Source organism: Passer domesticus, chromosome 11 (assembly GCF_036417665.1).
Source record: "Passer domesticus isolate bPasDom1 chromosome 11, bPasDom1.hap1, whole genome shotgun sequence".
Taxonomy (NCBI): domain Eukaryota; kingdom Metazoa; phylum Chordata; class Aves; order Passeriformes; family Passeridae; genus Passer; species Passer domesticus.
In genome coordinates, this window is record NC_087484.1 from 24,047,225 (window position 1) to 24,069,770 (window position 22,546).

Here is a 22,546-nt window from a genome sequence, read left to right on the forward strand (position 1 = left end):
GCTTTGCTTTGACTAAACTAACAATATAAAAATGTGTATATATAAAAGTAAATTGTGCATGCAAATTGTACAAGTAAACACCACTCCATACAAATGAATAAGTGCTACTTTTCAGTGAGTCTGAGTCAGTTCTCCATGCTGCAAAAAAAAACATGAAATCTAAAAAGCATCTGAAAGCTTCTAAAAATCAGGGTTTCCTTTACTCAGGCTGTAAAATGTGCTGTTGGCACACTCACTTTATCATTCAAAATAGCAACAAGTGAAAACAGAGCAAAAGGACAGAGTTAATTCAATGCAAAGATCTTCTCTCTCAGTAAATGTCTCGCACAGCACCACTCTTAGCAACAGAATGTTTATCCAGCACAAGATAAAGAGAGAGGCTTTTCCCTGACACCTGGGACAAAACCAAAGAACAAAAGCAGCTCCCAGAGCAAGCCAGCAAAGTTACATTTTTCAAGTGTTCCCACCTAATGCAGACAGAAGGCCAGCCACAGCAAGTCACAACAAACAACCTATTTACCCACTTCCAGAAAATGCTTGTAAATTTAAACTGTGTGAAATGTCTAACTACTGCTTTCATTCCATCAAAAGGCTTCATCTGCAATGGACAATAAAGCCTCTGGCTTGACCCAAAGGGGCTGCTAGGTTAATCTATTCTGACCTTACCTTTATTCAATCATAATACTGAAAGATTGCTTGAATGAATAACCAGCATTTAACAATGCCAACAGGCACTCTTTCACTGCAGTGCTCCTCTGAAGTGCCCTCCAAGCCAATTTTTTAATGAAAGGGGATATCAAACATTTTCAAAAATTAATTGTAAAATAAACCAAAAGTGCCAATTCTCACTTCTGGGTAAAAAAGGAATGATATAAAAAAAAAAAACAAAAGAAGAAGAAAATTTTTCTCTTGCCCCTTCATGTCTATTTCAGAATTCCACCATCACTTATTGTCAATTTTTGATAATATGCTGTCTCTTATTAACTGTCAGTCATATCTTTTATTTATAGTATTTTCACTCAAATGGGAGAAACCAGACAAAAAAAGATACTACTGATAAAACCTGCCTTCTAACAATAGATCTTAATCACCCAAGCCTCAACACTTGGTATTTTAATAACTACTGGCTTCGTTTCTGAACCCATTCCATGAGGGTGCTCAGCACTGAACACGGCAAAGCAGAGTTAAAATTAAGCACATAATTAGGCCCACAGAGGTCAGTAAGCTGGATTCACCACTCACTGACTGATTTAATCACTCAGCCACCATAAGTTTAAAGTTCACAGCTTATGTTTAAATGCCCTTCTAGAGAAAAGCCTCCAGCACTCAACACTACAGCACACAGTTCTCCCCAAGCATTTTCCTCCCTGTAACAGCACAACCACCTGCATGAAGGAACTAAATAGTCTGATATGTGTCTGTTAGAGCAAGGTACCCTTTCCTTTTGTCATGAAGGAAGAGCTGTATTCTCATTTGACATATCAGTTAAAACACTTATTTTTCAGCATCCACAAACAAATGCATCTTCATTTAATGTTCTACACTTGTAAATGGTTTGGCAACACAAGAGAATATCAAAAAGCACGACCAGCAGGCATTGAAAAGACACTTAAAAATGCCTTAAAAATTCCTCACTAACCCCAGAAACCCCTTAAATCTATTCCTAATTAGATTTAGGAAGATGCTTGACATACCAGTCAAGATTAAGTGCCATCACCTCTATCCAAAATCACAACCATCAAAGAACTGGGAAGCAAACCATAAGGCAGTGACAAGAGCATGTGATGCAAGAGGAATGAAAAACAAAAATAAGAGCTTTCCTTTGGATTACAGAGGATACTGTTATAAACTATTCAAAAATTTCCTACCTTGAAAAGCTGTGATGTGACCAACAATCATGTACTTCAGCTCAAAGTTCAGGGCCTGGATGCTCTGAGTCCTCTCCCTCCGAACAGCTGCCGAATAGCTTTCTTCCATCTTTTTGGTGCAACACGTTGGTGCCCTGTGCTGACAGATCTGCAAATCTGATTCTTAAAGCAAACAAGAAAAACACAAAAATCAGAAAACCCCTGAACTCACACCATAAAAGCAATGCATCTTAACATCAGAACCACCACATTTTAGATTTTGAAACAAGACAAAACCCACAAGGAATGACAATGTGAAACTCAGCTGTGCTCAGAAGGACAAAGTTGTGATGATTTCATTCGAGTAACATGACATTATCAGCTGGTAAGTTCTTTTACACTGTTAAGAACACGGGCACAAAAGTTACCTGAACACAGTCAGGGGCACAACAGAATCTGGGTCATGAAGATGCACCATCAAAGGGGGAATATTTCCACCATACACCTTGCACTAAAGGTATCAAAACTTGAACGTGTGAGTGATAACCTTGCCTCAATTGAGGATCCAATACTCAGCCCTGGTGTGCCTCAAGGGATCACCTATTCACCTCTTACACTAGGGGAACCTTCTTAAAAAAATCTCTGAGCTCCTAGGCAGCTCACCAAAATAAAAAAAATAAAGACAATGCAATCACTCTCACCTTGCAACTACAGAGAAAGTTGAAGGCTAATTAAAAACTTCATTCTTGAAGAAAGTGTTTGGTTTTGTTGTTTGTTTTTTTTTTTTTAATCCTTCCATCTTTGTATGTGTTTCAGTAAGTTGAGTATCCTTGGTAAGGGAACCTACATCAGAATTGTGATGGACACTCGGGGTCTGTTTGTTCTACACCATGGGCACAGGTGAGTATTTTCTGAAGCTCCACAAACACACGTTTTTAGAAGGGGAGGAAAAAAGCAAGAGACTGTTAAGCAAGCAAACCCAACAGCAGGGCACACATAAACACCAGAGCCCAAAGACTCACACAGTATTAAGTGTGACAGTGTGTCAGGGGCTTCCTTCCCTCCACCTCAAGGCAGAAACAGAGGCCTGAGGGAAAGGGGCCACAGTGTCCGCTTCCATCCCATCCCTCAGGCTCTGGGAAGGAGACAGCCTTTGCCAGGAACACCAGTGGCACACTGGTGGCCAAGCTCCCCACTGCCACCCCACTGCTGGCCGTATGGACCATTTCACTGGAGCTGGTGTGTCCCCACACTGCCACCTCTGTGCCCAAGGGGGTCTCTGTTCCCAGCCACTGCAAACACCACTGGCACCCCCTCCCCACACAGCCCCAACAGGGCTGGCGGGCACACATGGATGAAAACTGCCCTGATTCTCCACAGAGCCACAATTCCTCCTGAGGGTTTCTCACCCAGGCCACTGCAGAGAGCCCAGACCAGGCCTTGGGACGGAAATATTAATGAACCTGGCCCTGCAGGCTAATGCCCAGCAATGCATAACTGACAGGGATCAAAAACATGAGGATGCACTGTGAAATCAGCAGGCACCGCCAAAGGACCAGGCTCTGCTCACAGCCAGCTCCAGGCCAGCAGCTCGAAGACCAACCAATTCAATAAATCTCCCTCACCAGGGAAAAAATAAAAACAAGTTAGCTAAAACATCTCATTTGACTCGAAAATGGTGCTTCCAGTTTACAGCCACTCTTATTTGAAAGTGCAGCTAATTTATGTCAAGAAGGTCAAAACCAAAGTATTTCAATTCACTACATTTTTATACAAGTTTGCAAACATAGATGTAAGTTGTCACAGAGCTGAGTCAGGTACCATTTTGGAGGTGGATTTGTTTCATGCTTCAATCTAATCTCAAAAATGGGAAACAAGAACAGTGTGAAGCCCCAAACCCCACTGAAGGCCCTGCCAGAAGCAGTAGAGGGAGGGCTGTGCCCGTCACCGGCTGGGCACGCTGGTCCCAGGGTGGAATTAGCTCCTTGGACAGGCTAATTTTAATTTGGAGGGGCTCCCTGATCCAGTTTGTCCTGTCCCAAGGAACTGGGGGTCAGGGAAGCACCACTGCTCTGAGCCAGCACAGCAAAGCACCAGTGAAATTGTAATGCAGACTGCAAACAGCTCAGTCACAAAGAGGAGTCCGAGCAGAGGGGCTGGAAATGCTGCCCAGCATCTGCAGGGCTGAGGTGCTGACACCCAGAGCACTTCTGCTTACAGCTCTGTTATAGACAAGCAATGTAACAGCTGGCTCTCACAGTTAAGAGATAAATATTATGTAGATGTACAGTAATGTTATTTTAAGATGTCATTCCACAGTCCTGTTTCCCCCCTTAGCCTTAGTAGTCAAGACATTTACAGGAGGCTGGCTTGGTACCAGGAGAGGCAGCACAACAACACCTGACCTCCAATCAAGAATCTCCACCAATGGATGTCACAGAAACAGCTGACTGACAAAACTTTAGGAGGGACTAAAAATATAAAAGGCAGAACATCCATTTCGTAGATGAGCCACGTGGCTAGTAGTCACAGGGAGCTCTCAGTGCTGTATTTTTTCCTTATTTAGTCCTCTATTGTAGTTTTTGTTGAAGTTCAATAAAATTTTTTAAAGTGAGCAGTCATTTCCCCCAGCAGCCCTCTGTAGTTTTGTTTGACAGAGCTTTGCAAAGCTCAGACCTGTATCAAGAAAGGTTTGAAATAGCAGGAACTCTGTGCTGGCTCTGGCTAGGAGGCAACCCGTGGCCACCAGAGCTGTCCCTGGCACTGCCCTCTGAACCGAGGCACACAGGAACCTGCTTCCCCTCCAGAAAGCTGGAAGGATACTGATATGTCAGCTGGAACTGCACTCCTGGGCTTCCCCACCCAGCTATCTCCCCCATGAATGCTCCAGGAGCCTGAGGACTGGGATTTGCTGGTCCAGAGCCAAAATGACACAGAAGGCACTCCTAAACAGAAACAGCACTAAGCCCCTGACAGTTCAGGAGCCTGATGTAAAACACAGAGCACTGAAGGCCCAGCAAAGAGCAAGCCCCACTCTCCTCACAGGACTGTCAGGTCAGTGCTGTCATGCACACAGCCTGGCAATTTCATTTGCTCCAGTATTAGCCTCAGGGTATCACTTTTAACACAATTATAGAAACCTAATAAAAGGTTTCACTGCCATACATGCCTGGGTGCCGAGATTAAATTAGAACTCATTAGTAATGTCTTCATGTCTCTAATAACTCAGATACTAATTTTAGTTTATCTCATCTCTTTCATCTTGATGAAGAATACCCTCTCCAGTGGGAAGAGGGGAGGAGCAGTGACAGAGGGGCTGAGCCCCCAGAGACAGAGCACCCCACTAGCCCTGCTCAGAGTGAGCTGCCACCCAGCCCTAAGGGCAAACTCCTCCCTTCTTCAAGGAACAAAGCCATCCAATACACCAGAGAGAAAGCACTGCTCCTGGAAGTTACCAACAGCATCATTTCAGGATTTCACCCTGCTAATTTCCCTCCAGGACTTGCTTATCAGCTTTCCCCAAACTGCCCCCCATTTCCTACTAGCAATTTGGGAGGAGCCTCCACCTCAGCCTCCCCCTTAAAGCAGATCTAACTCAGAAGAGCTTCATCCACTCAAGTTTCAAGCACCTACAAGCATGAACAGTACCACAACCACTCAGAACCCATTTCAGTATTTGACTACACTCATGGTAAAACAATAAATTTAAAAATTTCTCTCTGAAGATAATTTCCCATGTTCCAACTCACATCTGGGTTTTTTCCAGCATACAACCATGTACCTACAAGAACCTGACTCCATTTTCCCTATTTTCCTCCAAAAGGTAGCACACAGCAGTATGGCCTCCCTTAACTTTAATCCTCCTACAGCTGAACAAACCCAGCTCTCTGTTCCCACGTGTTCCAGCCCCTGACCACGATGGGAGCCCCCTGCTAGACTAACTTTATGCCACAGATGCAAAGCATCTGCATCCAAGGCACCTCTCTCTTTCATTTTCTTATGCATTAACTTACTGACAGAGCAGAACACTTTCAACTCTACATGCCTGGGCTTCAATTCCAAAAGGTTTATTATAGCTTTCCTAAAACAAATTAATTTTCTGCTTCAGATCATATGTAAGGATTACTCTGCTGATTATATACATTATTTTTCCATTCAAGTCTTTTTCCCTTGAGTACTGGATAAAACTACAGACTGGCTTATTTTTTAAAGTGAGAAAAACTACAGACTTTAAACCCTTACTGTTATTATAAAAAACAGGATAAAGTATCTTGCTCCACTTTGAAAAACAGTCACATTCAGAAGTGTAGGAAAAAAAGTACCCGAGTGTAAAGCGTGTGTGTTTTGGAATGCATCAATGATCCCTGTTGAAAACTAGTGTGCAACCCCAAAGCAATTAATACATGCCAAAGGCATCACCTTCAGACACTTCCCTGTCACAATTATAAATTACCGTAGGTGCTAAATGCCCAGAAAACTGTGTATCCTTACCTGACATCCACCTGGCCAGTTCTATTGAAATCAGCTGTGCAGTATTTTGTTGTCTGTTGCTTGGAGAACTTTTTTGTTTTGAATGAAAAAGTTTGGGACTTCATTTTGAGCTTTGGTACAAATAAAATCTAAGACTCTGGCCATTAAAACTAGTTGAATCAGTACCATTTCCCAAAAGCAGAGAGTCCTGTTTAGCTAACAAAATTTACTTCTTCCAAAAGCTGAATATATATTCATTTTGTTAGCTGACCATGTAGTTTAACAGTTCTGTCTTTAAAATGCTGCACACACTGTAAATGCCATACTCTGAAACCAGAAAGCCAAATTTAACACACAATAACTGATCTAGCTGCACCAACTTTTTCAAAGACAGGCTGATTTATTTTTTTCAAACAAGCTGAAACTCTAATTTCCACTGCAGAGAAGAGTCCTGAGTAAGCACGATCAGAGGGTGAGCTCAGTGCAATCTTTCTTCTGACAGCTTTTGCCTTTGTATTTTGCCAAACATTTCAACAGTATTTCCAAACAAAGCTTTAGTCCAAAGCCCAAAATTTTAATGTTGTACAAATATCTTCAAAGGCTCCAAGACTGATTATGCCTTAGTAACACAGAGAAAGGTGCCAAAAGTGCGTTGCATTGTGTCTGGCCCAGCTGAACAGGAGCCAACACTTCATCCTTCTTGAGACTCATCTGTCTGCTATAGCTGCTGCCTCAGCTTGAGGAAAACTCAGCAATTAAACACAAACTAATTTGGGGAGGAGGCCAAGTCAAGTGAAAAAGGAGCTATTTCCAACAAGGGCTCTCCCTGCAATGACTTGGGGCATGAGCAGAGCCCAACCAGCACAGCCACATCAAGGAAAGGGAATCCAGCCTCTGTAGGCTGCCCCAAGTTTGTGAGGTTCCCGTGCCCAGCAGTGCTAAAACCATCTCCACCTTCATCTGCAAGACTGCTGTCAAGAAACTCATCCAGTGGCCATCCTCACCTAGCAGGGAGCTCAGCTCCCTGTGCACAGCCTTACACCACAGCTCAGGCCCACTGCAAGCAAGAAAATGTTTGCAACTAGAAAGACAAGCAAAGGATCTTCAACTCATCAACTCAACATGTGCAGAGTCGAACAGCTGCTATTTTATCTGTCAGTGTGTAAGATATGGTAGTTACTATGCTTGAAGTAGTGCCAGGAATTAGCACAAAAATCAACAAGCCAATGAATCAGTGCTCTGGGACATAAAATAGCAGCTAACTCAATAAACCTGCTCTCTGGGCTAGCAGTAAAAGCCTGGTCAGCTCCAGGGATCAGAGTCTAAGTCAAACTGAGGTGTCTTTTCTTCCTGCCTCAGGTACCCTAGAGCCAGGGCCTCCTACACATATTTTATGACTAGGCAGAAAGAACTTTCCAATCTGTTTCTAAGTCTTTCCTCTGATTTGTTAAAATAATCCTACTATCAGCTTTAATATAAAGATCACACAGACAAACAGCACAAAGGTCCCTTGAAAGCAAAAAGCTCCTGAAATACCAAAGCAGAGCCCAAATTTGTCCCATCCACCTACATGCAACTTGGCAACATGCATACATCCAGCAGGAAACCTTACAAGTGCAGTTTGGAAAACACCAGTTATGAAAATTTTCTTTCCCCGTCCCTTCTTTCATGAGGTACATTAACAGAGATACTATTTAATTTGATCAGTAGACTTTGCATTCTCACTGCTCTTTTGAAATACACTGAAACATGACTAAGGCTATGACCAGATGTGCTATTCCAGCTGAAACACTCAAGGCTAAAAGGTAAACATCTCGAGTTTTATCAAACACAGCTTAGATAACCCACTAACATAACTACTAGCACGTGCAGCTACTTCCAACTTTGTCAGGTCAAATAGCTTCCATTTGCTCAGGAGCTCTTGAGTAGAGCCCTTGACTGCACTGGAATTAAACCTGCACATCTAAGAGGGTGGGAGCCCGGAGTGGGACAAAGGGGGACAGCAAGAAGCATGGATGTCGTGACTCCAGAGAGCTGGCAGCATCAGCAGGTGCCACAGCCTGCAGGACAGCTGGAGACCATCAGGCACCAGCCCTGATCAGCTTCCAGAGCAGGAACTCTTCCAAATACACAGCTCTTAAGGGTGCCATCTGCACCATGAAATGTTGTTAGGCCTGGTGCTAGGTGCATTTTGTTTGAGTTTTTTCCTTTTCCCTCTGCTGTCTGCCTAGTTCTCATTGCTCTTATACTCTGCTTTTTGGTGCAGTTTCCAAAGCACCTTCTGCCCTACCCCACAGGTCACTGGTAGGATTTTCACCCTGGCTTGTGCCCCACAGAACCTGTCTTGTGCCTGGACCCAAATGAGCAAAAAAAGCATCTGAATTCCCTAAACTGAATGTCCTTGCATTCATTGGAACCTACACAGGCACAAACCAGGCATTCCCTTCACTCCTCACAGTCCCTCTCCTCAGACAAGATTTCCATCTATTGATCCTCCCCTGGCCCCTCAGCTCTCCTTCTCCCTGCCTTCCTCCAATCCTTTGCACTCCTGTGGGACATCCTGGAGCAGCTGGACACATTTCCAGGCCACAGCTTCCCTGCAAGGAGGAGCAGCTCTGCAGGGAGAGACCTCCTCATGTCACTCATCCTCCGTTTTCCAGGCTGTTCCTTAGAAAGTCTGGCTGTACCCAGGAGGCTGAAGGCAAAGAGCTAAGAAGGCAGCTGTGGTCACTGTTCTTTGCTCTGTGCCTGTTACCAGGCCTCTGGCAGGAGGAATAGGGGATGGAACTCACACACAGGAATAAAAAGTCCTGTAACACATCTACAAAGCAGCTACAACTGGAGATTTTTGTTTTTCCCAGAACAGCCTGGTTGTCAGTAGGGTGTTGGAAGATGCATCTGTGGCATCAATGCCCAGCAGCCATAAAGCTGGTAAACAGACTCCTGAAGGAATAATTAACTTCCACAGTTTACTGCCCTCTCCCTCTGGTCTTCCCCACACCAGCCCTAACCTCAGAACCAGACAAATTTCAGTAGGAAGGTACAAAACTCACTTTACAGAACTTCACTCCAAGCGCCAAACTGAGCAGCTGAGCAGAGACTCAGCTTGGTACGTGCAGGAGCAGCAGTCAAGCACTGCCTGCCATGCCCAGGGACTGCACTTGGCCACTCCTCCATGCCTGGCACTTCTTCAGGAGGGAGATAAATTCTTTAATGCTGACTACATTTAATAACTTCCCATGAGCCCAGTGCTAAGTGAGATATTCTCTGAATGTGGATCTATCTGGGAGGCAGGCAGCAGGACACTGACTGCTAAAGAGCTTGCTAACTACACACTATATGCAAATTCAAAAGATTTACACTCTCAAGGATCCATCCTTTTTTATCCTAGAGTTGACACATAAGCATGAAGACTGATATACATAAAGTACATTATAAAACAACTCGGGTTGGTAGAGACCAGTGGATTTCAGCACGGGGGTTTCTACATTTACTGCAATGCCAACTCCTTCCTCCATTTTCCTGGGACAACACATCTAACTGAATGCAGAGGTGACAGAAAAATTACAAGAACTTTCATTAATTTAGGCTCTATTACAACTCATCTTTCATTATGTCTCATCACATTTCAAGCAGTAAATCCCAAACATTTTCTCCACCACAAAAAAAAAAAAAAAAAATCATAAACACATACAAAATATTTTCCAGAGGAGTCTAGTAAATCTTCCTACTCCGAATAATCCAAGGACAGCAATGAACCAACAGCTGCATTTCTGCTCTCCAGAGGGGACAGCATTTCACTGCCACAGAACCCTGCCTTACCTGAAGAATGAGACACCAAAACCACAAGAGGTGGGAAGCCTCAAGCAGAACACAGCTTACAACAAAACTGAATTGTGTTTGAATGAAAAAAGGAGGTTTCTAGCCCTGTACAGTTAGGGGAAAAACACCTTCTGAATGCAAATCACACAGGCTGCCTATCTAGTCCTACAGGGAGGGCATAAAATTCTTTATGAGAGGTGTGAATCACCTCATTCATCTCAACTTCAAACCCTAACTATAATTCAAATGTTAGCAAATGTTTTACCAACTTTTTAATAGGAACTACTTCCTAATATGCTTTACCTGCTGTGGTAAGATCCATATAAGGTGGCAAAGCATAGAAAATGTCAAAGATATAGACAGGGTCATGATAAAATGTATTTCCTATTCTTCTTCATTTTACCTATCAACATAAAAATCTGTAAGAAGGTTCGACTGCAAGAAGAAACAAAAGCAAAGATAAATCTAAAGGAGCCAAGGGACTACTGGACATTTGGGCCATGGCCTCAGAAAGGGAAATTGCAAGAACAGTATTTAAAAGGAGAGGAATAGCAACTCCTCAATACTCCCTTTTCCTCTCAAAATTTGAGTACTTCTGTTTTTGCCATCTCACTTGAAACCCATACATGAAGCCAAGTGCTCAGACAACTATTTTCTCTTCCTTAAAAATATGTACTAGTCTTGCCTAAGTATTAATTTTACAACCTAAATCCTAATGCTCTCAATGAGCTTTTCCTGTAAGCCTTTAACTTCATATTTGTGTACGACTTAAGAATGAGAAATGGCTGATTTAGATTAGTTTCTACCAGCATTTGAATGTATTTCTTTAGGATGCATTCTCACTCTCATTATTTGTTTTTAGGGAGAAGAAAGAGGAAAACTATAAAACCCAGGTGAAAGACCCAAGAATTTTAAGGAAAGCAGCCTGCACTCTTGACACTATTTACACAAAAGGAAGAATTGAAGCAAAACTAAGCAACTGCTTACTAGACAAGACACCCCTCACCAGGGCCAATTCTTCAACTTCATCACCCATGACACAGTAATTAATTAAAACAGGCTGCAGCAAGACTCCAGCATCACAAGGTCTCTGCACCTCATTCCCTTTCTGTGGCTCCTTATGCAGACAATGCCACTGCTGTCACTGCTGGAATTTGTCACAAACTGGAATGTGACACCACGAACTGGACCCACAAGCATGGGGAGGCATCCCCCAGGAGGAGAGACGGGAAAGAGCCCAGCACATGTGACAGTGACTGCACAGGAGCACTCATTGAGCAAGGCCATGCAGAGGAACCAGCTGACAGCCACACAGGTCACATACAAGACAGCAGGAGCCAGTTTCTGATGGTCTAGGCTGAGCCTAGATTTATGCTCAGATCATTTCTCCCACTCCAGACCACGTGCGCAGGAAAAGAGGAAAGGCAAAAAAATCAGAGAGCTTGGTTTAGCACCTCCTGATGTCAATAGAGACACCCAGTGGCATCAAGTCATACAAAATAAAACAAAGCACAGGCAGAGACAGCACTGTGCTGGGTTTCATGGGGGGATTTAGCAGCTTGAGACTAACACAGCTCTGTACTCAGAGAGCTTTGGGTCAAACTCTTGAGTAGATCTTGAAAAAGGGATCACAGCCAGGAAACCCAAGAAAACCTGCCCTTAGTAAGAAAAATCAAAATTAAGAGAAAAATGAACCTACAAAGAATTTGATTTAGAAATGCTTGGAGTAACCTTAGAGTAACTTGCATTTCATTTAAGACAAGTGCTTGTGATTTTTTAGATGCATGCATTCAATGACAACCAACGGAAGGTCAAGCAGCCAAAACTCCAAAACCATCATGGAGCTGGTGACAGTCTAAAGCAGCAAGGGCCCTCTAGCTAACCTAACCCCCATGAAATTAAGGCCACACCAGTATTTCCCCTTAAGCACACGGCAGTGCTTAGGATGGGACTGGCCTTCTGCCCTTTCTTATCTATTTTGGCTTTGCTTTGTTCTGTCTGCCTGGACCATGGAAGATGTTCTGATTGTGGTAGGAGCACATAAGGAACAAAGAATTGGAGAATTACAGACAGTCCACAGTGAAATCTCACCTGAAGGGGCCCTGATTTCTGGGTACCAGTCACACCCCTGAGCTGGAAAGCATCCAAGCTTACTGCACAGGACACATTCCACCAGCCTCCCCAGGACCCCAGCAGCACGTTCATCAGGAAAACCTGGATCTTTCTGGGACTTCTTGAACCAGGGTAACAGATTCTGAAACAGATACTGCTTCCCAAAGGCTGAGGGGAGGCAGGAAGATATTCTAAAAGCCTTTAAGCTGAGGCCACAGACAAACAACTTTCAAAACCCAGTGTGGAAACCCCTGATGGGCTCCTACATGTGGCAATACTAAAATGCATATTTGACCTTAGGCTCCACACTTTGTTTCAGACATGGAAAAGAGGAAGATCTCTTCCCTTAGTTTGCTTAGACCAGTAAGCAATTCTTAGTGGAGAGTGCCCTCTGCTATGTGTATGTATGTTCAGTGCTTTCCTAAGACCTGCTTTTGATTTGGACCCTGTAAACCTGTGATATAAATTAAGAAATCATGTTTCTCCCTGACATCACTCCAACAAGGCACCTCCACAGCACACTGAACTGATTATCCTTCCCTTCTGTCTTGTGCTGTTCCACCCAGATCTGCCAGCACTCCTGGAGCTCTGGGTGGCCAGCACAGCCCCGTGTCACAGAGCTGCCTGGAGCCAGCTGGACACGGGGCAGGCACTGCTGGCTCTGCTCAGTCTGCCTTTGGGAAAGCCAGGGGCAGGCAGGGGATGGCAGCCACAGAGACACAGCAGCCAGGCTGGCACAGGCTGGCCCCAGGCAGCCCTTGCTGCCCAGCTCATGTTTTGGCACCTGTGATAGTGACTTAGAACAAACTTTCCAAATGGAAGCCAAGAGCCCTGCCAACAAATGACACTGACACTTTTCATCCCAGCTGGGGTTTGTTTCTATCAGAGAAGGCACAGCAGGTCTGTTACCAGCAAGGGGGAAGCTCCCAGTCAGCTCTGGATCCCAAGCAGGTACAGCCAAACCACAGCTGCTTTTTGGGGAATGCAAATGTTTAGATTTCCTGACATATCTAAGGCAAACCAGATTAGAAAGAGTAAATTTGATTATTGCAGCTTGAAACTGAAAATGCAATGCTTTAGCCAAATACAACTTTGGGCTGCTCCAAATGGTAACAGATATCTTTTTTCCCAAACTTCAAAACTAAGATTAGGAGACTAAAGCCAAGTCTTCTCTGAGCAGAAGTTTGAAAGCCTTTCTCTTGAGAGCTGTGCTTCCAATTCCTTTTTTTAAAGCCCTAGTCTGTTTTGGGAAGCCAGTGGTTTTTCTACATATGCTTTGTTCACTTGCCTTCACACTCATTACACCATCCCTTTTAACTACCATGTAAAAAGAGAAGCAACATTGCACTTTTCAAAGCTGGATCTTGTTGTGAGTTTCAGGGAGGGAATATTTTCACCACTATCACGGTGGTGGTGACAACCATGAAAACCCCTGGGTGCTGCTCCCCAAATATCACTTAACAAGCCCCTGTTTCCAAAAACATCACCCCAGCCCTCCAGTTCCCACTTTTTTGTGTTTCCTTATGGAAGGACAATGGAGCAGGAGCACAGGGCATTATGGTCTGAGATTGGATTAGAGGGATGGAGCACCTCTCCTACAATGACAGCCTGAGTGAACTGGAATTGTTTAGCCTGCAGAAGGAAAGGGTTCAGGGTGATCTAATTACAGCCTTCCAGTACCTGAGAGGAACCTACCCAAAAACTGAATTATTGCCAAGAGCATGGAGTGACAGGACAAGGGGGAGCAGATTCAAACTCAATAGATTTAGATTTGATATTAGGAAGAAATTCTCTGCTGTGAGGGTGGTGAGAGCCTGGCACAGATTACCCAGAGAAGTGATGGATGTTTCATCCTTGGAATAGTTCAAAGCCAGGCTGGACAAGGCTTAGAGCAATCTGGTCTAGAGGAAAATGTCCCTGGGTTGGAACAAGATGATCTTCAGGGTCCTTTCCAACCCAAACCATTCTGTGATTTCACCCTCTGAGAGACTCCCAGGACAAGTCATGTAAAGCCCAGCCATGCAGCATTCTGCAGACAGACAGACAGACAGACATGCTTTGGGGAGGACAGACACAGGCTCTGAGCTGGAGCAGTAGAGAATGATCTGAATTTAGGTACAGCACCATGCCAGGGATGGCTACACTGCTGGCAGCACAGGACTGGATTAGAGGGATGTGGAGCAAGACCAAACCCACCTGGGGATGTAAACTTTACCCTCATCTTTGAGCTTTTTTCAGCCATGAAGAATAACTTCCCCACATCAGTAACAACTAAACATTGCTCAGGAATTAACAGTCCAAAAGAGGGAAACACTGATAAACAGAGGGTTAAGGACCAGAGCTCCCCTCAACCTGAAAAATTAAGAGATACTCAGACTTGCTGTGGAAATCTCATGTCTATTTGCAAGACTTAAAATTGTGATCAATGTCGTCTGATTTCAATTGCCACCTCACCCCCACACCTGCAGTACAGTAAACCACCTTCCACCAGCAAAATGTAGGGTGAATGTTTTATTTGAGTTAGGAGCAAATGCTCTCCTTGTCTTCAGGTGTCCCCATGCTGCCTTTCCACAACAGGGCAGTTTCCCACTAGCAGTCCAGCAACTTGACTGCTGCTCAAAGTTTGATCACTTGAAAACTGCTTTTTCTCCGTGCTCACATCTACCACTACATGGCAAATCTGTGAATTTGTTATTTTACCTTCCTGATCATGGATTTTTATATCCCCACACTATGTTTGCTCCTTCTTCACAATACTCAAACCTGTAAAGGAGGAACAAACCTATTCTTAGGGCTCAAATACCAAGTGATAATCCTTAATGAGTCACCACATCTGGAATTCACTTCATTCATTCCAGGTGCATGGGACCCAAACTTAGTATAGATTCATTTACACCAACAAGCTTATTGCTCTGGGACCAGTGCAAAAGCACAGAGCATCATTTCAGAGCAGAACAAACCAGAGCAGTTGTCATCTGAGTGTTACTGCAAAGAGGAAGGCCTTAAGAATAGGATAATGCTGTATTTTAGTAAGGAAGGGCTAGGTTTTGCATTAGGAAAAAACCTGTGCAGTAGGGTAATTAAGCACTGGAACAAACAGACAAAAAAGGCTGTGATCTTCTCTCACTGATTTAAACAGTTTATTCTGGCCACAAGCAGAGGGAATGGACCAGATGATCACTTCAGCTCTCTTTCAGTACTATTTTCTGTTATTATAATCTTTCAGCAGCTCTCAGCAGTGTATTTTTCTAATTACATCCAGTTTTCAACAGATTAGTCTGCCTTTATTCACATTTCCCAGCACAAACACCCAGAGCAAGCTGTTCCTGGACACCAGCTCCTTTGGCACTATGTTGCTGTACCTTTTGTGAGGATTTGGCCCTTAAGATCTCTCAAGAGTAGAGCTTTAATTTCACAGCACGGATCTTGCTCATTTTACTCCATATTTACCGAGAACAAAGGGAAGACTATGCAAATGCCCTGCTACTTAGACCTGAACAAAGTGGAAGCAAACATGTAGATGTGAATGGGAGACATAATGGTAGGAAAAAAAGCAGCCCTTTTCAAAAGTGAAATGACTTTGTCAGGGTCCCTTTGCACTACGTGCATGGATGATTTGTGACAAAACAAAAAAGTGCTAGCCTAGCACGTCACCCATGTCAGAGATTAGAGCACTTCAAAACCTTTAGTAGTTCAAGCACTTGCTGGAACTTGAAAGGCTTTCTTAGGCAGTGCTGAGCTTCTTTATGGCTTTTACACGACTTTGATGTGCACCTAAGAGTGAGGAATCTTAATCTGAAAGTTTTCTATGGAAACACCCATTTTGTATAATAAATCAGAAAATCTCATCACCCTGATTAACATCAAGTCAAAAGTTTGCAAACGTTTTTTTTGCCAGTAGTTAAAGATTCAGAGTCATTGTTTTGATACCCAAATAAGAACCTGAATTTCCAAGCACTTTGGTACTCTCAAAAGCTTCTATGATAATGGCACTGGAGTAATATTTCTGATCATTGACAAAGTATGGTGTGCAAGGAAGTAGGTGCTTATGCAAGTGTCACTTTCTCCCCTTCTCACTCCCTCTTCAAAGCAAAGATTTCAAGTTTTCCTTGAAGTTAAGGGATCTGTGGAAACACAATCAGTTTCTCCTGTGTTACAAAACCTCTTCTCTGAGTGCAAACATGGATGTGTAAACATCAGCTTCATTTCCCCCCTCACTACACACCCTTAACCCCTAGGAGCATTAATGGGAATTATGCATGCATAACGAGCACAGAATAGTCCCCTTATGAATAGGGGCCTTGTTGGAACAATGAATACATTTAACCATTAACATCTAGGATGTGCCCAACTATCCAATTTAACTAGCTGCCAAACAAAGCAACCATGACCTAGCTGATATTGTCAGGTTTGCCACTGCAGCTCTCTGAAATTTGTCTCTCATTTGTTTCTGAAGGAGGTGACAGTGGTCGGCGCGGGGGCTCTTTGTCACAGGGAGCTCCTGGCAGGAGGATGGGCTCCAGACCCCTGGCACATCCACCACAGCATGGAAGAACTCTGCAGAGCCAGAGACCATGACCCAGGAAGCAAGCAGAGGCATCAGAAGACAAAAAAAAAAAATCTATATATATAATTTAAGTATATATATATATATGCTGGCCATCAGTATTAACAGACAGTAAGAGCAGACAAAGGCAGAATGTGGCACAGACTCACATAAAGTAGGCTGAGAACTACATTTCAAAAGAAAAAAAAGTGGAAAGACAACTTCTAGGGAAATAATTTTGTCCTCTGCAGGTCTGAAATTCCTATGCAATTGCCTGGCGACGCTTGTTCTTTATTTCAGCTATCAAAATGCAAGCCAGAACCTGAGGAGATGTATCAATGATACCCTCCTGAGACTTCTGAGTCCACAAAATAAATGTAATGGTATCATCTGTGATACTCAAAATTCCTCCATTGTCTTAATTTCTTTCTGTATTCTTCCAGCTTGTGCTGTGAAATTTCACAAGTTAAAACTTTACTCATTATTCATGCATGTATGAATACACCAAGAAGGTAATTAATAACCCTCCTTTAAAACTGATGTACTGAAAAGACTAAAATAGATAGATTTATTCTCCTGGAAGTGCATGCACAGTGTGCACCCATAAGAAAAGGCAAGGTTGTGATTGCTCCATCATAAATCATTTGTGTAGCACTGCTGAGCTGCCTGGTGCTGTACAATGGCACAGAGCCCCAAGAGGGCCCAGGACAGGCAAGCAATCCATAAAACTCATCTGCCAGACTGCCAGGGTCAGCCTTTGGGCAGCACCTTGGACAGAAGTGAGCTCTGCTGACCCAGAGGGCTCCTCTGGCTGCCACCCCACTAAGCATGGAGCTTCACCTGCCATCAGACACCACAGAACACTGGACACAGCATGGAATTAGCAAAGCCACCTGAGTTTCATTTCATCCTGAAAGGGGAGGCAAACGTGGTCTTTAGGTTCTTCTACAGGGTGATCTGACAGACCAGAGCTGCTACAGCAGCTCAGACACAAAGGGCTCATCGTGTCACCATCAGCACTGCCATAAAGAATATTTATCCGCTGGAAGGGACAAAATGCAGCCACAAAAAGTGTCAGAGCAGGATGGCACAGCCCTGCTATGCCCACTCCACACACAGCACAGGCAGCTCCTTGTCCAGACCCGGCTCAGGCCCCAGCACCCCTGGATCTACAGATCACTGGGTCAGGAAGGACACAAAACAGGGAAAAAACCTTGGGGAAAAACCACAAAACCTTGTCCTCCTCAGTCTGTGCTATGGAACCCTGTGCAGCCAGCTCTCAGCTTGAAGCTCTGGTTACTTTTGTGCATCTAAACAGAAGATACTGTGCAGAAATATTTTGTGTTTGGCCATCAAATAATATACTGCCTCAAAACACTAAATCCTAACTGCTTGGAGGAAGATTTAAGCAGGCTTGTCTCCCTATCTTATTCTATCCTTAGGATAAATCATTAAATATTAGCTAGATGCTTTCTTTCATCCATTTGTGCTGCTCAGAAGTTCCTTGTATGTGAACAAAGCAAATACCTTTAAATGTATCTTCATGGATATGAGGATGAACCTATCATCTTAAATGCTGATACCTAATCAACAGATTGATACACTCCACATAAATTTTGTCACAGGCCTGGCTGCTGTCTGGGAATTGACTCTGATCCATCAAAATTTCTATTTTCCCCTAGAAGCAAAAGCTGTGATCTGAACTGGTGTGTGATGAGCATGCATTTGAACTATTATTAAACATATGCCTCTTTATCATGTCATTTTATTCTTTCATGGGACAAAGATTCAATTACAAAGACTTTACAGTATTTGGAACTGGTTTTATACCATTTAAAAGCAAAACCATTTCACTACTCAGGGTGCATTTTACACATATCCTTGCTCTTTACAGATCCTCAGGCTATGACATTTTTCATTATTAATCCTTATGAAAGCTGTTATTTATTTTGATGTATTTATTTTATTGATTTAGATAGCAATTATTGTGCCAACTTTGTTTCCACTTACCACATTAGTGCCTTTTCATTAGCACTGCCCTTTGGTTAAGAGCTCTCTGCTCAGACCTGCCACACTAGCATGGGGGTGTGGGAACATTATTTTTCTATTTTTTTCTCATAATCTGGTAGCAAAACTTCAGTGGCACATGAGATATTCCAGAAGTAGCTTTGGGGAGCCACCAGTATTTTAGGATGAGTCATTTCCTACTAAGCTCGTTTTCCATCCCAAGGTCCACTTCAACTCCAGAATCACCAGATCTTGAGCAGACCATTAAAAATGAAAATCGTTACACATTCTTTTCAGCAGAGATCTCCGAGAATGAACAGACCATGTGAATTGTAGCAATATTTGACTCAGTCTGACAAGAAGATTGTGTGCTGGGGGAGTGTAGGTTCTCTGCTGACCCCTGGATACCTTCCCAAGACATTTACAGGAAAGGCTGATCTGAGTAACTAAGTCATTTTTCTTCTCACCTGGACCAAATGCTCATGCAAGTCACCAAGGACAATGATCTTGGGGCCCATGGATATGAAAACTACAGGTTTCCATCTGGCAGTGGAACAGCAATTCCATCTTTATGAGGCATTAAGTAAGTTTAAACACATTTTTTCTGCCTATAGATTACTCCCAAGAGGGCATTACAGAGTGGGCAGCTGGTCCTGCGTCAAACAGAAATTTAAGACATGGGAAAAGAAGGGGAAAAAAGATGTTACTGCTGGCAAGACCTTGCCTGTACCCACAGTCATGACCAGCTTCAGGTTAACGCTTCTGGTGACAGTCTGAGCCTGAAGAGTGCTATAAAATCCTGGAAAGATTAATGAAGGAAGGATCCTTACTCCAGAGGAGCTGCAGGCTGCAAAAGCAAAGCCTTCCTTCTACTCAGAACAGCTATTTCAGCAGGCACAGACCACAGCCCCTGACTGGATGAGAGAAGTGAAGGATGGACAACCTTCAGGTTCAGCTTCCCCTTCAGAAACCAAAGTAACTTCTGGCCTTTTCCCTCACCTAAGGAAAGAATTAAGTGAAAGTCAGCCTGAAGAAGTGAAGGTGCAGCTCAGTGATAATTTTTCTAGCTTCAGCCTGCCACCCTTTCATGGTGGGTTTTCAGCAAAAAGTGGCTCACAGTAATCATAGCCTGTAGACAGGGAAACTGAGGCACAACTGTTCTACTCAGAGAAGAACAAAGATGGGAACAGAATCCATCTCACATTGGACCAGCCCAGCCCCTTCAAAAGGTATCTCACCCCCTTTGTGATATAAATCACCAAGAAGCCTGTGTGCTCATAAACAACTAAATATGAAGTGCAACAGGAAAAACACCTTCCACTTAACAAGCTGCAGGGTAATGCCAAGGACACTTCAAACTTGGGGAACAATCAGGTCTGCCGAAAAGAAACAGGAACCTCATGGAAACAGGACTATTTTTTGTGCCTTTTTTTAACAATCACAACCACCCTACACAGTTCATCTGCACAAACAGACCTGTGCTCATCCAGCAATGTGTCCTCCCAGATGTGCCCTTCATCCACCCTGTTGAAGGCAGTCCCACACAACCACACATGCAGGTGGGCAGAACACCCCACTGCAGCTCACACCAGAGGATTTTAGTCTCTCATTCTGATGGGGTAAAAACTTCCCAGACCAACACAGCGAGTCCATGTCTCCCCTGACACACAGCAGACACTGACAGAATGTTACTGTGAGCAAAATGCCTTCCTGCACTACACACTCACCAGGAGAACCTCGCTGCTCTCATAAGGGAGGCAGAAAAGCTGAGCAGTAGTAAAAGAAAAACAGCAGAATAAAGTGTGGCATGACCCACTTCATAAAAAAATGGGCAATTTAATAGATATTCTTGGACACATACAAAACAGGGACCTAGATCATGCTCCTTTCTCAACACACATGGGAGCTGTGCCATAGACTGAGGTGGGAAAAGATCCAGTCTAATGCATGCACCACATGCAGCAAGGGGCTTCTGGTGGGAATCCAGGACTTGTCTGTCATGATTCAGAAAGTAAAACAGTTTTAATGTATAAATTGCTAATGCACGTCCAGCTCCACAATGGGATATTCAATATAGACACAGTAATGAACACTCCTGCTGATTTAAGGTGCAGGATGACACAGGAGAATAAAGCAGCTTTTACTAGAACAAAACCTGCCCTTCAAAAGCATGTTCCTGAGCACAGCCTGGGCATCTTCTGCACTCTTTGTAAAGCAGTAGTACAACAAGATAAAGCTAATCATCCCTTTGGTAGTTTTCTACAAGATGATTATTTATAAGGTATGGAGTTCCTAAAATTCTTTCACAAATGACGTATTTTCCATGCTTCCCAGAAACCAGCCCACTTCTTCTCTCTTCCTTACCATATGTTTACAGACTGGGGTGTTTGCATGCTCAGACACTAGTCAACCAGGCAGAGGGAGAACTGAGCATATGTGAATGAGCAGGATGTTCTCGTGGTTACACGATTGCCCAAGGAATCACAAGAGGACTTTTATTCTGGTCCTGCTGCCATTCACTGCCTGAATGTGATCACCTCACGTCACAGACTCCACTTGGGCTCATCCAGCTGTCCTCCTGAGAACCTGGAGAGCAGTGACAGGCAGGCACCACCACCACGCTCCATGTCCCAGAAAAACCTGGGAGTGTCTGGAACTCCTCCCAGAGCCCGTGCCAGGGCGCATGGAGCTGTAACACAACCCAGGGCTGGCAGGGCACGGCCAGCGCAGCCCCCGCCTGGCAGCCATTCCACACGGGGCAGCACGCGGCCCGCTGGAGCTGTCCAGACTCCCTGGAACCACAGGCTTAGTCCCCTGGCAGGATTAGCACAGCCCTTCACCCTTGGAGACTGCTTAGAATCCTCTCTCATCAAAATGTCAACCAAGGAGCTCCAGCTCAACAAAAACACCCCAGCTCAGTCTGCGATAATCAAAGTACACGACTGGGGACACATTACCTCATTTCTCAGTCTGGGGAAGGCACAAAAAGCCCTTCCTGTGGATCACAGCCAAGGCAGGAGTACCTTTACCTGACCAATCTTTGCTATTTGCAGCAAATTACCCTTGAAACATTCCATTTGTTCCAAAAAATTAGGGGACCAGAGAGAAGCACAGATTCCACCAGCAGAGAAGGCAGTCTTACAGACAGACCAAGCAGATCTGCAGTTTGGATGTCTTACCCATCCCACATCCAAACATGTCTTTAGCCCTGCACTCATCCATGGACTAGAACTTCACAGTAGAAAAATATCTCATGTCTTTTGGGGGGAAGCTGCGGAAGAGAAATTTAAAAGAAAACTCCTGCTCATCTCTAAGAGCTCATTCAAGTGACAATTTTAAGGCAGGTTGCTGCCAGATTCACATCACACCTTAAGAGCAAAAGCCCTTTTTTTTCCTTTAGGAGTCTCCTCCTTCCCTTAGCACCACATTTCATCCAGGAGGCTGGCAGGTCCTGCCCAAACTCTCCACCTCCCCTCAGGCCATGCTGGCAGCCCTCTCCCAGCACTCAGCCATCCCAGGAGCCTGGCTGCAGACCAGGTGAGCACAGGGAAGCAGCTCCCAGCCCACCAGTCCCTACCAGGTCACATCCAGGATCCACCAGCTGAGGGCTTCAGCACTGCAACCACAGCTAATGCCACAGGAGGGGGTCGGCTACTAATTCTCCCAAGCATTTCATCTGATTCCAGGTGAAATGGGCACCACCCATAAGAGGAGACAGAAAATTTACACCTGTCTGTCTGTC

The 22,546-nt window shown here is 44.1% G+C and overlaps 1 protein-coding gene across 4 annotated transcripts in view; it reads right to left on the minus strand.

Annotated features, from left to right (window-relative positions):
• LOC135309655 (glypican-5-like) overlaps positions 1-22,546 on the minus strand; it is a 381,061-nt gene that overhangs the window by 327,832 nt on the left and 30,683 nt on the right. For all 4 annotated transcript variants that reach the window (XM_064435855.1, XM_064435854.1, XM_064435853.1 and 1 more), the window contains exon 2: positions 1,869-2,030. In XM_064435855.1, the coding sequence (XP_064291925.1) occupies positions 1,869-1,977 (109 nt within the window). In that variant the 5' untranslated portion in view covers positions 1,978-2,030. The remainder of the gene's footprint in view (positions 1-1,868; positions 2,031-22,546) is intronic.